General features: G+C 40.9%; 1 protein-coding gene across 1 annotated transcript; it reads left to right on the top strand.

Moving 5' to 3' along the window:
- The first annotated feature begins 5,242 nt into the window (after positions 1-5,242).
- si:ch73-100l22.3 (uncharacterized) lies at positions 5,243-13,606 on the top strand. Its single transcript, XM_053327047.1, has 10 exons — positions 5,243-5,660; positions 6,122-6,247; positions 6,506-9,107; positions 9,414-9,541; positions 11,055-11,156; positions 11,593-11,709; positions 12,025-12,126; positions 12,295-12,411; positions 12,776-12,858; positions 13,220-13,606. Exons 1-10 carry the CDS (start codon positions 5,529-5,531, stop codon positions 13,377-13,379), a joined length of 3,669 nt encoding a protein of 1,222 aa, XP_053183022.1. The 5' UTR covers positions 5,243-5,528; the 3' UTR covers positions 13,380-13,606.
- Positions 13,607-13,702: the final 96 nt, after the last annotated feature.

The following is a 13,702-nucleotide window of genomic DNA, read 5'->3' as shown; positions in this document are numbered from 1 at the left end:
AGAAATCAAGGTTATTATATCTACCTTTTTTTCTTTCTTTTTTAAAAAATCTTCAAATCAAAGTGGTTTACGTTGCATTCCTCTTGCTTTTAACCACAAAGTTCACTTTGCAAGTGTAGATATGATGACTGGCTGGCTGGCAGACTTTATAAAATGTCAAACTTTGAGCCTTTTCTTTGAATTTCCAGTCACACAAATGGGGTGTCATTTCACACGAGCTTTACCATAAAAGTAGTCTAATGTGGTGTTCTATACTCAAAGAATCTTTGTCAATGTACGGTAGAGTCTGGAGTTTTATAAAGACAATTATCTTTGCATTGTTTGTAACAACCTGTAAAAAAAAAAAAAAAAAAAAAAAAAAAAACATCTAACAAAATCTGTTTGATATACAGTATCTCTCTATTTTGCAATTGTACCAAAAGTGGCTTAACTACTGAATAGCTTTGTTTTTTCTCTAGTGACTAGGCACGTGTGTGTAACCGTGAACTAGCGTGTGGTGTGCTGTGTAGGTATGTGACGAGGTAACTATAACGTTCACTATTTCATGGGTATGACTTTGATTCTTGTTTGATATCAGGCCGAAGCGGGTGATGACACTGTGGGTAACTGCACTCCTACTCTAATGGTAAAGTCTTTGTCCTCCAGGACCCAATCATTCAGCTCCAGCTCCGACACTGCAGACGTGTCAGCTCATGTATTTATCTGCCCATTAAGCTGCACTCATGATTTATAATATTTCCCATTTTTCTGGATAGGCCTTTGTGGCTTTATTTTGGTGTTTGCAGTGTTCGAGGCTCGTTTATTGCAAATGAATTAGCCAATGAGATGAGGAAGTGCTCTGGTTAACCTCACTAGCTTCAGGATATTGTGTATTCAGGTCATCCTGCAAAGTAACAGAGATGTGAAACTCAACAATGGGCCTCTCAGGCTGCATCACCCCCTTTTTTTTTAATAAGTTATTTTTGTAATGTGTGTGATGAAGATATTTTGTTTCGGCTGTGTATGTTTTATATAGTTATGTATATTTAATATTGTTCCTATTTTATTTGTTTTTTTGAACTGTTCTGTGAGTGTCCGGAAGTGAAAAGGCATTTGTTATTGTATTTGGTGTTTTACAAAGTGAAAAATCTGTTGTGTTATTTAATGGTTTGTCTGTCAAAGAGTGAGGTTTACCATTATGAAGTAGCCTTGCCTCAAACTGTTCTTTTTTAACTGAGGAAAACATGATTTTAAATTAAGTCATTCACTGAAATAGATGCAATTTACAATGATGAAACCATGACATACATGCAACAACATGTTTTACCTGAACCACTGTTTTCCACTGTGAAGATTAAGGGGGTTAGTTAACCTACTGCTGTGCAGTTATTAACATAAGTAAGGTCTGTCCTCATCTGGGCCCTACAATAATATACAACAAAATTCAAACAGGTGAACAATATGCATAAGCTTTATTTACACTGATAACAATTTGGACGTCCAATCTACTGTAAAACCAGAGAGCTACAAATGTCAAAAATGATGATGGTATCACACCCAGTATTCTTATGAATGTCTGTTTTGTAATGGCAGGATTGCTTTTATTTGATAAGATATTGGATTTTTGTTGACGTTTTATTTCTCTCTCTCTTACTCTGTTGCTTCCTGTCTGTCTTTACTTTTGCTTGTTGAATGATGTTATTCTGTTTTTGACTGGCAAATCCTGTGTGGTTTGTGTGGTCTTGTTGGTATAAAAATAGGAGGAAAGACAACTTACTACGATTAGGTTGCAAAACTTCCTGGTGCTTGTTGACATATATGTATTGTATGTGCCACTGTCAAACTATATGTTTTCATCTAGTTTGTGCTTTTTATGCTCTCCTTTTTAAAAAGAAAAAAAAAGAGGGGAAAAAAGGGATGCATACTGCGTAAAAATAAATGTGTCAAGATGGTAGCTGCTGTTAAATAGAAATCTCTAATTATGCAAAATGTAGGCAAAATTAGAACTCCTGCTGCACAGGAGCAGCAATGCTATCGTAGTCGTGTCAAATGATCTGTTTTAAAATTGCAGGTACAATGTGATGTGACAAAGTGAAAGAGCTTATATACAGAGTGTTTAGTAATCTATCATTGGTTATCAAATGCAATGTCAGTTTGTCTCTGTTTAAAACTGGCTTTAAATGTTGTGGCTTTCATCGCTTTTTCTCAGCGTTACTTACTATATTCAATTAACTGTGAAGATATGAAGTCATCAAATATTTCTTATGCATTTCCAGAAGATGCAAAATATACTGTAGCTGTCATGCAAGGCCTCCAGTCGAACTCAAGAGTATCATTATTTTTGTCTTCCAGACTTTGAATTGGTGGTTGTGGTATTTCTCCGATGTGAAGCGCTGTGTTTTGGTTTCTTAGTAACTTACAAATGAGGTGAAACGTTGCAGAAGGCTTCATCCTAACCTTCACTCAGCCGACACAATCAGCAGACAAACACTGACCTTTAGTGATTATGGCTTGGTGACTTTTCATAACAAGAGTTTATGAGCTTTTAAGACACGCTGACCTTATTTCCCGCTGTCTGTAGAAGGGTCACATCCTCCTTTTATGAAAAGACATTTCATCACAAACCCAAGCAACCACTCCCAAACCACGTTCATAAATATTTTACAGAGCAGGAAAGGAATGGTGGAGACACATTTGATAAAACGCTTTCTCACTCCACTCATCTTTTTCTGCATAGTGTCTGTGAGTTAACTCAGCAGGCTGCCAAGCCCTTCAAAACATCCGATTATTTTAGAAGATGCAAAAGATGCAAATCATTAACTCCTTATCTTGCTGCTGGGCCAATCGGTATGTAGTCATTCAGATGTTTTCCTGCCTAGTGAATCACGCCACCAGACTCTAAAGGCCCTTTCACCCACCTCCAATGCCGATCGATGAGAGTAAATGAACCAAGGATTCCTTTGATCGTTTGTTTGGTGTTCATCAATAATAATGTTTGTCTTGCCTCCTAAGTTACCTCCTCTGCTGCTCTCAAGCACTCACTCTGCTGCCCCTGCACTCGTCAATTGCACAACCTCCAACATAAAATCTTACCCTGAGTCCAGGTATCACATCATCACGTTAACTTATTAATTTTTTTCTACTTTTTCTTCTGTTTTCCTCCCTAATTTTACTCCTGTTCACTTTTTTTCCTCCTCTCTTCATCGCACCACATGTGTCTACTGGTGAGCTTTCGGCCAGGTTGCTCATGGGAGCTGGGATATTTTTGTGTATCTAAAAGTATATAATGGTCAGTTTAAAGCTATAGAAAAGTAGTGAGTTTGTGTGAATATGGCGTAGCCTATTCAGAAAAGCCCTTGTAATAGCAAATTCTGTGTTTTGTAATATTTCTGTATGGGGTGTAATAAATTATTATACAACAGTACTTTCTATGGGAAAATACTTAAAATGTGACAGTCTTTGTAAGTATTTATCTTCAACTAAATTATTGTACCTTTTCTTTTTCAATTTGTAGATACATAAGTGATGATGACAAGGTATTGGTAATCATGAGATTAACTGTTTCATCATCAGTCTGATGCATCTTTTAATTTATTGATGTATATACTGTATGTTTGTTGATAAACAGCTTACTTTATTTTGTATATGACCAATAAACATGTTTTAAAATGGAACAGCTTTCATGTGTATCTATCTGTGTATTATATAGGAATATCATTTCTTCATCTAAATAGTTTTTTTATTATATTAATATTATCAATAGGGTGCTGAGCCCAAATGAAAGTATTTTGAGAAGGTATAGGATGCATTTGAATTTAAATTCATGTTTATATGTTTTGGTTATTTATCTTGATTAGTGTTATTATCATACAGTAGCCATACTCTGTGTTGTGATTTTTAATTTTGATTAAAGAAATCTCTGCATTACAAATACACAGTACTGTAAAATAGTTAGAAAAAAGGGGAATATATACTTAGAAATAATTTGGTTGGAATAAACATAATTAAGCCCCTTTTTTCGCATTCAAGATTAAAAATATTTGGAAAAGTCTCAACATTACTATGCATCACAGTGAAAGCATAATCCAGTTTTCACTGATGGGCTTTTTTCCCAACCACATTACAAACGTAAAGTCTGTACTGTTATATTGTAAAAACAAACAACTGAAATAAATGCCTATTTTAAATTGTCTCTATATATTCATGACACACATTATAGGCCTATTAGTTGTAAATGTGTGTCACAATTCAAAGGTAGACACAGACTCTGTTTTTTTTCTTCAACAGCAAACATTTTGACTTGTCGAACAGGTGTAACTAATAACACCTGTGTGTGTTTGCTTGTGTTACAATTGTAACTAATTTCACCTCTGCTTTTCCTGCTGTGGCAGGTAAAAGATTTATGTTGCAGTAACACACTCCTGTTAAACATTTACTGGTGTATGAGTAATTTGAATGAACAAAGTTTATGTGCATATGCAGCTTTGAAGAGGTGGATACTGTGCCAGTAAGAGAAGACAAAAGACAAACACCAAATATAGAAAACAGCACAATTCTGAGAAGAATTCACGTATTTGTACAAATAATATTATGTAATATTGATGCAAGTTATTATGAAATTGGCGGGTGCCTATAAGTTTATATTTAGATCTACAAAGAACGGCAAAAATGTTATTACACGGTTAACTCCTAGTGTTATTTGACGCCTGCTGAATCCTTTGTTTAGCGAGTCTGGTCTGCAGGGGGCAGTAACGAGTCAACGTCAACTCTCCTCACCACACACACCGGTCCGGATCATGTAAAAACGTGGAGAGCCATAGTTTTTCAATCGTTAATGATACAATCTTAATAGCGATATAGTTGACAAAGATATAGATGTTTAACCTGCTAATTTATATTGGTGTGGTTTACATGATGTTAGTATTTGTTTATGTTCTGGGGCGATATTCGTCCTTTATTCTGGTAAATCCGTGTCCGCGCTGATAATCCACTGCGGGATTTGTGAGCGCTTCACCGGTTTCCAAACTGTCACTCCGGGAAGAGAGCGAAGAGAGGCGCGATACTTTCCCCACCCGCATTCTGTACAGACCCGCCCCTAGTCTGCCTCTGAAGCCAACCATCCAACCATCTCATGCATCATACCTAAACCTAACCAATATAACCAAGGAAGGCAAGGAGTAGTAGCCAATCAGAGGCGGAGTAGGGCGGGTCTTCTCAGAATGCGGGTGTGAAAAATACGACGGGAGAGGCGGTTAAAAATGTAAACAACGACACACTCTGATGGAGACTTTTTGTATCTGAGCTTTGTATCCTAACATGTTGCTGTCTCATCTGAAGTAACACCACAGAGCTACTCCTCTGTGCTCGGCTCTACTATGTGACGTGTTTACAATCTTTTAACTTTATCATTTGTTATTAAATGCTGACCAGAGCAACGATAGCTAACGCGTTAGCTCGCTAGCTCGGCATCAAGATAATGTTAACATACTTACATTGGTAAGCACTTAAACTATCTAACTCGACTAAGTACCGCATGCAGATGACACTTGATGGAGGACTACGACAACTTTGTGCAGAATCGTCTCTCTCAGTTGAGGAAAAGTGATGAGGAGGAGGAACACAAACCTTTAGCTGTATCTTCTCTCATCCGCTTCTATGGACAACCCATCCTTCCTCCTCTGGTATGAGCTGTTTTACTTGGTTTCCAATAAAATCTTGATACCAGCTTTTAATTTTAGCTATAAAAGAAGCCTTCACCAGCGTGCTGTCTCTTGTCTTTTGGTTGTGAAGATGGATATCAATGTCGGGCTGTAATTGTTAGATGTGAACTGGTGCTCAATCGTTATTTGAGTGGATGATAATATTAGTCCATTACTCATTTTAATTTTAAAGTAGTTTATTCTGTTTTATTTCATTGTATACTGAATGTATATGAGATTAGTTAGTTTCATAAAACAAGCATAAGGATGAGGTCGCCTGGTGCTCTGGGTGGTTTTGAGGGCCATTTTTATCTACCTCTGAATATTTGAATTCAACGATTAATCCATTTATCTAGAAATCAACAGAATGATCGATTATGAAAGTAACCGCTGATTGAATGAAATGTGAATGAGGTCCCACGTCTGCTTTCTACTGATAACAGCTCTCAGGGGAACAGAGAGATGAAATGCTGCGACACAGAGATGCAGCACAGAAGGCTGCAGCCCACAGACAGTTTAAGGACAATCAAAGGATGGCCTATGTGCAAACTATTCTACACAGTGTTCAGGTAACTGGAGCTGAGATTTCAACTCTACTTTTTGCAAGTCTAATGTCCATGCATTTGTGTACCTACCTAACTGTGCGTATGAGAGAAACTTTGAGTTACACACTGTGGTATTTAAGGTTTAAACACAAAATCCACTAATTGTGGAGTGAAAATGATAAATTGCAGATATTTTCTGTCATATAATGATATCATACATGATTTTGACAAAATGAAAGTAAACAAATTTCCTCTGATCTCTCGATATCTCATTAACTGCAGCTGAGGAATACGCCAACATTGGAGGAGTTGCTTCAAGAATCAGAGATTAAAACTAAGTCTTCATATTCCCATAACACCAATTGTGGATCAGAGTCGCACAGCAGTTTCTCTATAGGGACAAAGGATAGTCTGTCACTCTTTTCACCACCAGTGAGGAAAGGAGAGGATGGCATTTCTCTTCTTCCATTGTCATCAACTACATATAGTGCCTTTTTCACCTCTAATGTGACACCTCAGACAAGTTACCAGGAGGGATGCCTTATTGACCATCACGACAGCCAACAGCTACTTCAACCAAGTTCACTTAATGGTGAGAGCCACCAGTCAGTGTCCTCAGGCTATGTGACCTACGAGAATGTCGAAAACACCACCAGTGTCTCTGAAAGGATTTATATAGGGAGAGAGAGCCATGGCTTCGGTTCTATGGAGGGAGCTGATGATATGGGTGGCTTTTTCCTTCACAACACCTCTAACACAATCGCCAAGATGCCAGATATTATTAGCCACCCTCCCATTGATGGAGAGGAACTGGAGAGAAGCGGACTAGAGTCATCCTTTTGTAATCATTTTATACCTATTGAAGACAATTGTACCTCACTCCAGGAGGATGCAGTCACATGTGACTACTTTCCAGGAGAAGAATCTGAAAACAGCCATCTGGACAGTACAGAGAGTGAAGTTGACCTTCCCTCTACCACAGTACTTGACCTTGACAAAGATGGAAATTTGGACAGAATTGAGGTCCCAGTGTCTTCGTTAGACAACAGTGACTTCTCAGACAATCCAGAGTTATCGCAGACATTAAACTCAGAACAGCGTGTCCAGCACACCTGGGGAGAAACAGAACCAGCAGACAACCAGTCAGAAGAAGCGGACTCAAAACTTTGTGAGCAGCATTATCGTCTGAGCCTCCAGGCCTTGCTTAAGAAATCTCAGGAGTATCGGCGGCACCAGCGGATGCTTAGGAGCCAAGCCAGAAACACTAAAATCCAAGAGAGAGCACAAGAACAGCCAAGAGTTGAGGAGCAGAGTCTCTCTGACAAGGAGAATGACGAGTTCCCCTTCAAGGGGACAGGGAGTCCAGAGGGGAAGAAAACTAAAGAGATGAGAGGCACTTTTATCCCATCAGTGGAAACTTCACCAAAGAAATCTTGGGAAAATGAAAGGATGATTGGAAGTGAGTTAACTGGAAAAAGGGCGAACTGTAAATCTGAAAGCACACATTTAACAGGAGGTGGAAATATGAAGGAAATGACAAACACTGAGGAAGAAACAACCTTAATAAATAATAAGCTGAACATTTCACAAGAGGTCATAACAGAACCTAAAGAAATCAACAACTTCCTTAAGAAACAGTCTGTGTCATCAGAAAACTCCCAGGCCCAGGAATCCTTTTATTTGACCAGTGAGCAAACTACTGGACTGGGCAAATTTTGCACACTCCCAGCCCTGAATTTCTGTCGGAGTCCTGTTCACTGCAGGGGGAGAGCGAGTATCAAAGATGAAGAAGCCGGGACCTCGAAGGGGAAAGTTTTTCTCAATAACAGCTTGAATGAAGTCTGCAAGGTTGAAGATGGTAACCTGGGACATCAAAACTGTCAGAGTACAGCAGTTCAGCATGTGGTTGAAGGTGATGTAACAAGTGTTTTAGCCAAGAGTTCACAGCACATCGATCAGCTTGAGTCAAACCTGTCCAGTCTGAAAGTTCTGATCTCAGATCTGGAGTCCACGCTGACAGAAAACCTGGAGAATAGTAGCCAAACAGAGAGCAACCTTCATAGCGACGTCTGTTTGGAAGGCGTCAAGCACACAGAGCAAATTAAAGATGATAAATATATGCAGCTCGGTCAAAGTGATTGTGACTATTGGGAGGACAAGCTGACGGATGATGGTGATAGCAGTGATGCGGAGCGAGACCAAATGTGCAGGGAGTGGCCGTCATCTGACAATTGCAAGAACATGCACAAAGATTCAGGACCTGAACCAAGCATTAGTGACACAGATGACATTTCTCTCATCCTGCAGGAAGAAGGAAAAGAGGCAGTTCAGTTAACAGAGCTCAGGCTTGTCAAAACCTTAACTACAGAAAGAAAAAAGGAGAGAGTTGCAGATAAAGAAAGACTAACCCAGAGTTATGGACAGACAGGCATCTATAGAAAGCAGCCACAAGCTAAATGTATCCTCTCTGCAGCACAGCGGATGCGCATTCCAGATGTATTCCGAAACGCTCCATCTGAAACCCTGGCTCCACATCATGTCTCCATCCTGTCAGATACCAGTAACCACCCAGTTGATAGGAGGAATGAGTTAGCCTTGGAAGGTCACGACTCCACCCACTCGCCATCTCTCAACCAGTCATACGATGTGGACACACCGTCTGGACTGTGGCTCCTCGAAGGCTCCGCCTCTGACTTGGGCTCAAAAGGTCAGGGTGTTCAGGAGAAGAATCTGACCCCAGAGAGTGGGGGCGAAGGTCAGGCTTGGGTATCCAAGGTCAAACGGAGGCTGCTCATGCACCTTACAGAGGAGAGCCTGGACAGGAGCGCAGATACCAGCAGAGGAGCTGACTCGGACGTCAGACCCAACTCTAGTACTCCCCGAGGTAAGAACAGGACATGGAGGTAAAAAAAGTGATTGAACTTCAACTTTATGTCATATTCTGTTAAAAAAAATATGTTCAGAACTTTAGATGGAGATCAACACAAAAAACAGACATAAGAACAAGAACAGTACAAACATCTGGAGCTGATGCACAAATATATACTGTTACAAATACATTTGAAAGAATGGCATACATACATAGTTGTAAACCAAGTGGTTGGACGTTCTGCTGTACTAGTTGGGATTTAGTCTTGCCACCTATTTATCTTCATATGTGACAACGAATTGTGGTGTTAACTGGGTTTAGCTGCAGTGCGGTGGAGTGAAGGTCATGGCCATCAGAAGGACAAACAGGAGCAACTAAAACAGGCCCACGCTGCTCAGGTCAGAGCCCTGCAAGAGGAGCACAGGAGACAACAGGAGGAACTACTGCAGGTGAGACAGACACATGTGGACAGAAAGGATATTATTGATAAACTGAATAATGACATGTTTGAATGATAGCTGTGTGTGTACCAGATATGTCTACAACACCCAATATGGCACAGAGTCACACTGGTGTATCCTCCATCCCATTGGCCCACTTCTTGCATTAGATTGCATCACTTGCTGCTGTACAGATCTCACAGTACGTAATTCCTGTACAGCAGCCATAATTCACTTTACCAAGGTTTCTAAACTCCACCCAAAGTCACCTATGAGAAATGAAGAATTAACGTCCATCTCAGCGTCCCCATATTTTAAGAATAGGCTCGCAGCACATCTCAACTTATAAGAATTCACTAAGCTGTGATATTACACTGACCCTAAATGTTCTTGTGAAACTGGAAGACAACCTTTGAAAGGCTCTGGCGCTGTTCCACATGCGTGCAAGCACACATCCTCACACACACACACACACACACACACACACACACACACACACACACACACGTTACTCTACCTGTTCAAGTGTGCTGGTGGAGACCCGGGTCGTGTGCAGACTACAGACATCTGCTCATTACAAGAGACCTTCAGACTCTCCCCAGTAAAAAAAAAAAAAAAAAAAAAAACACACAGGGATTCTACCATAAATGTTTCATTACATCCCTAAGAGGCGAGCTGGCATGGTCCCCTGTTTCTGTGTGTGTGTGTGCGCACGTTCGTGTGTGTGCGCGCATGCAAGACTTCAAGGACGCCTGCTGTTCTTTGGCAACCAGTTCTCCCATCTTCTGCTTGTGTCTGTATTTGTTCTTGGTCGGCGTCCTTGCCCTATTAATCACAGTCTCTATTTAATTTATGTATCCTTAACAACAATATAATTAACATAAGCCGTTTATATAAAAAGACTTCTTTTTTGACTCCCCTCTGTCCCTCCATCATTTGTGATGTGATGAGAGAGCGAGCCGGCTGGACGCTTTGGTAGAGGGAGGAGGGGGATCGAGGGAATTGACACAGAAAAGGAAAGGATAATTTGTTTAATTCATGAGCGTCTGTGGTTAAGTGCCAGATCGTCCCGCCGAGTGCCACCACTAATGGTCCCTTCTCTTTCCCCCCCCTCTTCTCTTCTCATCCCTCTCTTTGTTTTGTCTCATACCTCCTCTACCGTCGTTTTTATTTTTTTTATTTTTTTTAAACTCTGGCTGTATTCATTCTCTCCATCTCCTGTCTCCTCTTCTTCCACATCATCCCTCTCCTCCTCTTCCTCCTCCTCCTCCTCCTCATCTCATCCCTCTTGCCTCTGTGCCCCATCTCTCCCCTCCTGTCTCTTTCTCTCTACCCTCAATTAATTTCTTCCTCCTGCCTCATTTGCTGTCCTTTCCAATTCAATATTTTCCAACCTTGTCCGCTTCCAAATGCGCACATGCGTTCCTGCACATGCACATACACACGCACTTCTTTTATTCCTTCCTTTTAACCTTATGTCTCTCTCTCGCTCTCTCTCTGTCTGTCTGTCTCTCTCTATCAGGCCTTGGCGGCGCGTTACCATCTCCTCCAGAGCGTGTCCCTCCCTTGCTCCATGTCAAGCTCACGTCTTGGGGACACAATGACCTTTTCTACCCTCTCTCAGGTATTACCGTCACATTTGTTCACTAATGTCAGTGATGCAAAAAGCTTGTCCTGTTTATCCTTTCGTCCTCAGGATTTTTATTCATCACCAGTTGGCAGACACGCTGAGGTGAAAGTGATACTTCCCCTCAGATGTCTTAATCCTTATCAGTAACCTACATCATCTGTTATTGCTCCCCCACCACCAACAGCTTTAGAATCAACAAGTGACTGACGGCACATCAGCTCCTTATTATTCCGCTTATTATAATGATGAGCTGCAAGTCCACTTGTGTTGATGCGCTAAACAGATGCCAACCAAAAGACCTTGAGATTCTGCGTGGGAAATTAATTGGTTGTCATTGATGGAATTAGCATTCTCCTCTCTCTTCCCCTCTGGTCCTCATTATTCACCCCTCTCATCACTCGTTCTCTCGTCTCTTTCTCCTCTTTTTCAGCCCTCCAGCTCTCTCCCAGAGCGCTGCCGCCCCCTGCTGTTAGCAGCTGCAAAAGGTTTTTTAACTCGGAGGCTGCTGAGGACCGAGAGAGTGGCGCAGCTGGTGCGCACCATCGGGGTGAGTAAAGACGGCAGTGTCACATCTGCTGCGGTCGCACTCGTCTTATTATCATAAAATGAAGAAAAACTGCTCTTATGAAGATTTTGATTTGTTTTCATAGAAAAAAGCACAGGTGTTACTAATAACATTAAAGATTGCTCCATTCTTATTCAAGCGAGCCAGTAAATCAAAATGCACAATACAGGACTTTGATACTGAAGCTGCTAATTTTATTATTTACACCTGTGCTTTTCCCACTGAGACATGTTAAAATGTGTTAAAATGAAAAAAGTCATACTGCAGCTGTACGTGTGTGTTTTTTTATACACGTAGGATACGCAGCAGTTCCTGCAGGCCTTCCAGCAGCAGAGCCCTGGCAGGGGGGGACTCTGTAGCAGACAGGACCTTTTACTGCAGGAGAGAGTCACTCTTCAGGTATTAATGCAAACACATGTTGTATCCATCTGTTAACCTCTCTCTCTTCTTCTCTCATACACTGCCAATGAGCAATTATTCCCCACATTAGCAGTTAGCGCAACAGACACTGTGATTACACACATTCATTCAAACCATCGTCTGCTGTGTAATTGTTCGTCCCTCCAGCTGCGCGCCGCACGTTATGAGCTCTACGACGTATTCTTCAGCCTGTCAGCCGAAGAGAGGATGCAGCTGATCAGCTGGGACAGAGAGCTGGAGAGAGAGAGAGAACTCAGGCGACAGGTGACCTTTTGTAAAGCTCTGGTCCAACTGAACAAATCTTACATTACACCAACTTGGCCAAATGTTAAACATTGTACAGAAATATCAGTATGAAGTCACATTTATTCACATATTATCATTTAATTATTTTTTTTTAAATTTAAGTATTGCTTTCACACGCTTTCATGATGAGTGTTGCTGATGGTGATGACACAGATTTAAGTTGATTTGTTTTTTCCCATCTCAGCACTTGTGTCGTTCTGACATTTAGAGTTGGCAGTAAAGATTAAAATGTTGTGTGTACATTTCCTTCCTACTGATGCATGTTACTGGGGGAAAGTGCAGAGGCTAATACATCCTACACATGTGTGTATGTGTTATTCAGAGTGGGCACACACACCACCCCAGAGGGAAGAGCTCCCTGTCAGCTGCAACTCAAAAATCGCTGGAGAGGAAGAGAGAAATGATGTGAGTTTTCACCTGATTTGTTTTCTTTAGTGTTGTGAATAACAAACATGTCTTTCAAGTGCTTGTGTGTGTATGTGTGCGTGTGTGTAAGGTCACATGTGAGGAAGAAAGTAAGACAGAACTAGGCCATTACACATGACATGAACCCAATGTATGAACACATTCAAGATCTGCAGAAGATTTAATATGTCGTGTTTTTATTATGCAGTAAAGGCGTTCCTACTGTAAGTGGTGCAGCTGGCTTATATAGCAGTGTTCAAGTTGGCTTTTATTAATGAAAGTACTGCAGGCTAAGAAAATGTTTTTTTTTCTTAGGCTGTACCTTTGTCAGCAGCTAAAGCCTGTCTTCTCTCCCCTCCAGGATCCAGAAAAAGGCGGCGCAGAGGCACAGGGGAGTTGTGACGAAGACTGGACTCAAGACTGGATTCTCTGACGAGCAGCCTCCAGATACCAAACGAGGGCAGTTCAGAGCAAATCCTCAGAGAGTCCCCAAGAGCACTTACTCTTCTAGACCCCGATGACACTTTCCTAATTGGCCCCAGTGAGGACTCTTAATAAGGCCTCCAGCGATTACATGAATATTGAATAACATAACATTTGAGTTTCCATATCCATAGTCCAAATTAAACACAAAGTTATGCCTGTTGCCGACTAATATTTCATAGTACTGTAGTTCTCCAAATAGGTTGTAATACAATAGTGACTACAGCTGACACTGTGGGGACAGATATTACAGAGTAGTTTTATATTTAAACACTGCTAAGAGGTGGAGATACTACATCACTACAGTCACTATTACTGGCAGTAACAGAGTGTCTTCACCTGGTCTGCTTTCTGACTTGTC

Source organism: Scomber japonicus, chromosome 2 (assembly GCF_027409825.1).
Source record: "Scomber japonicus isolate fScoJap1 chromosome 2, fScoJap1.pri, whole genome shotgun sequence".
NCBI classification, from domain to species: Eukaryota; Metazoa; Chordata; class Actinopteri; order Scombriformes; family Scombridae; genus Scomber; species Scomber japonicus.
This window is presented reverse-complemented; position numbering and strand designations above follow the sequence as displayed.

Bases quoted from the DNA above. Each gene is read 5' to 3' on its own strand.
- si:ch73-100l22.3 (XM_053327047.1), top strand. From the start codon at position 5,529: ATGGAGGACTACGACAACTTTGTGCAGAATCGTCTCTCTCAGTTGAGG. The intron at 9,108-9,413 runs GTAAGAACAGGA...AACTGGGTTTAG, and splicing joins CAACTCTAGTACTCCCCGAG to CTGCAGTGCGGTGGAGTGAA. The intron at 12,412-12,775 runs GTGACCTTTTGT...TGTGTTATTCAG, and splicing joins AGAGAGAACTCAGGCGACAG to AGTGGGCACACACACCACCC.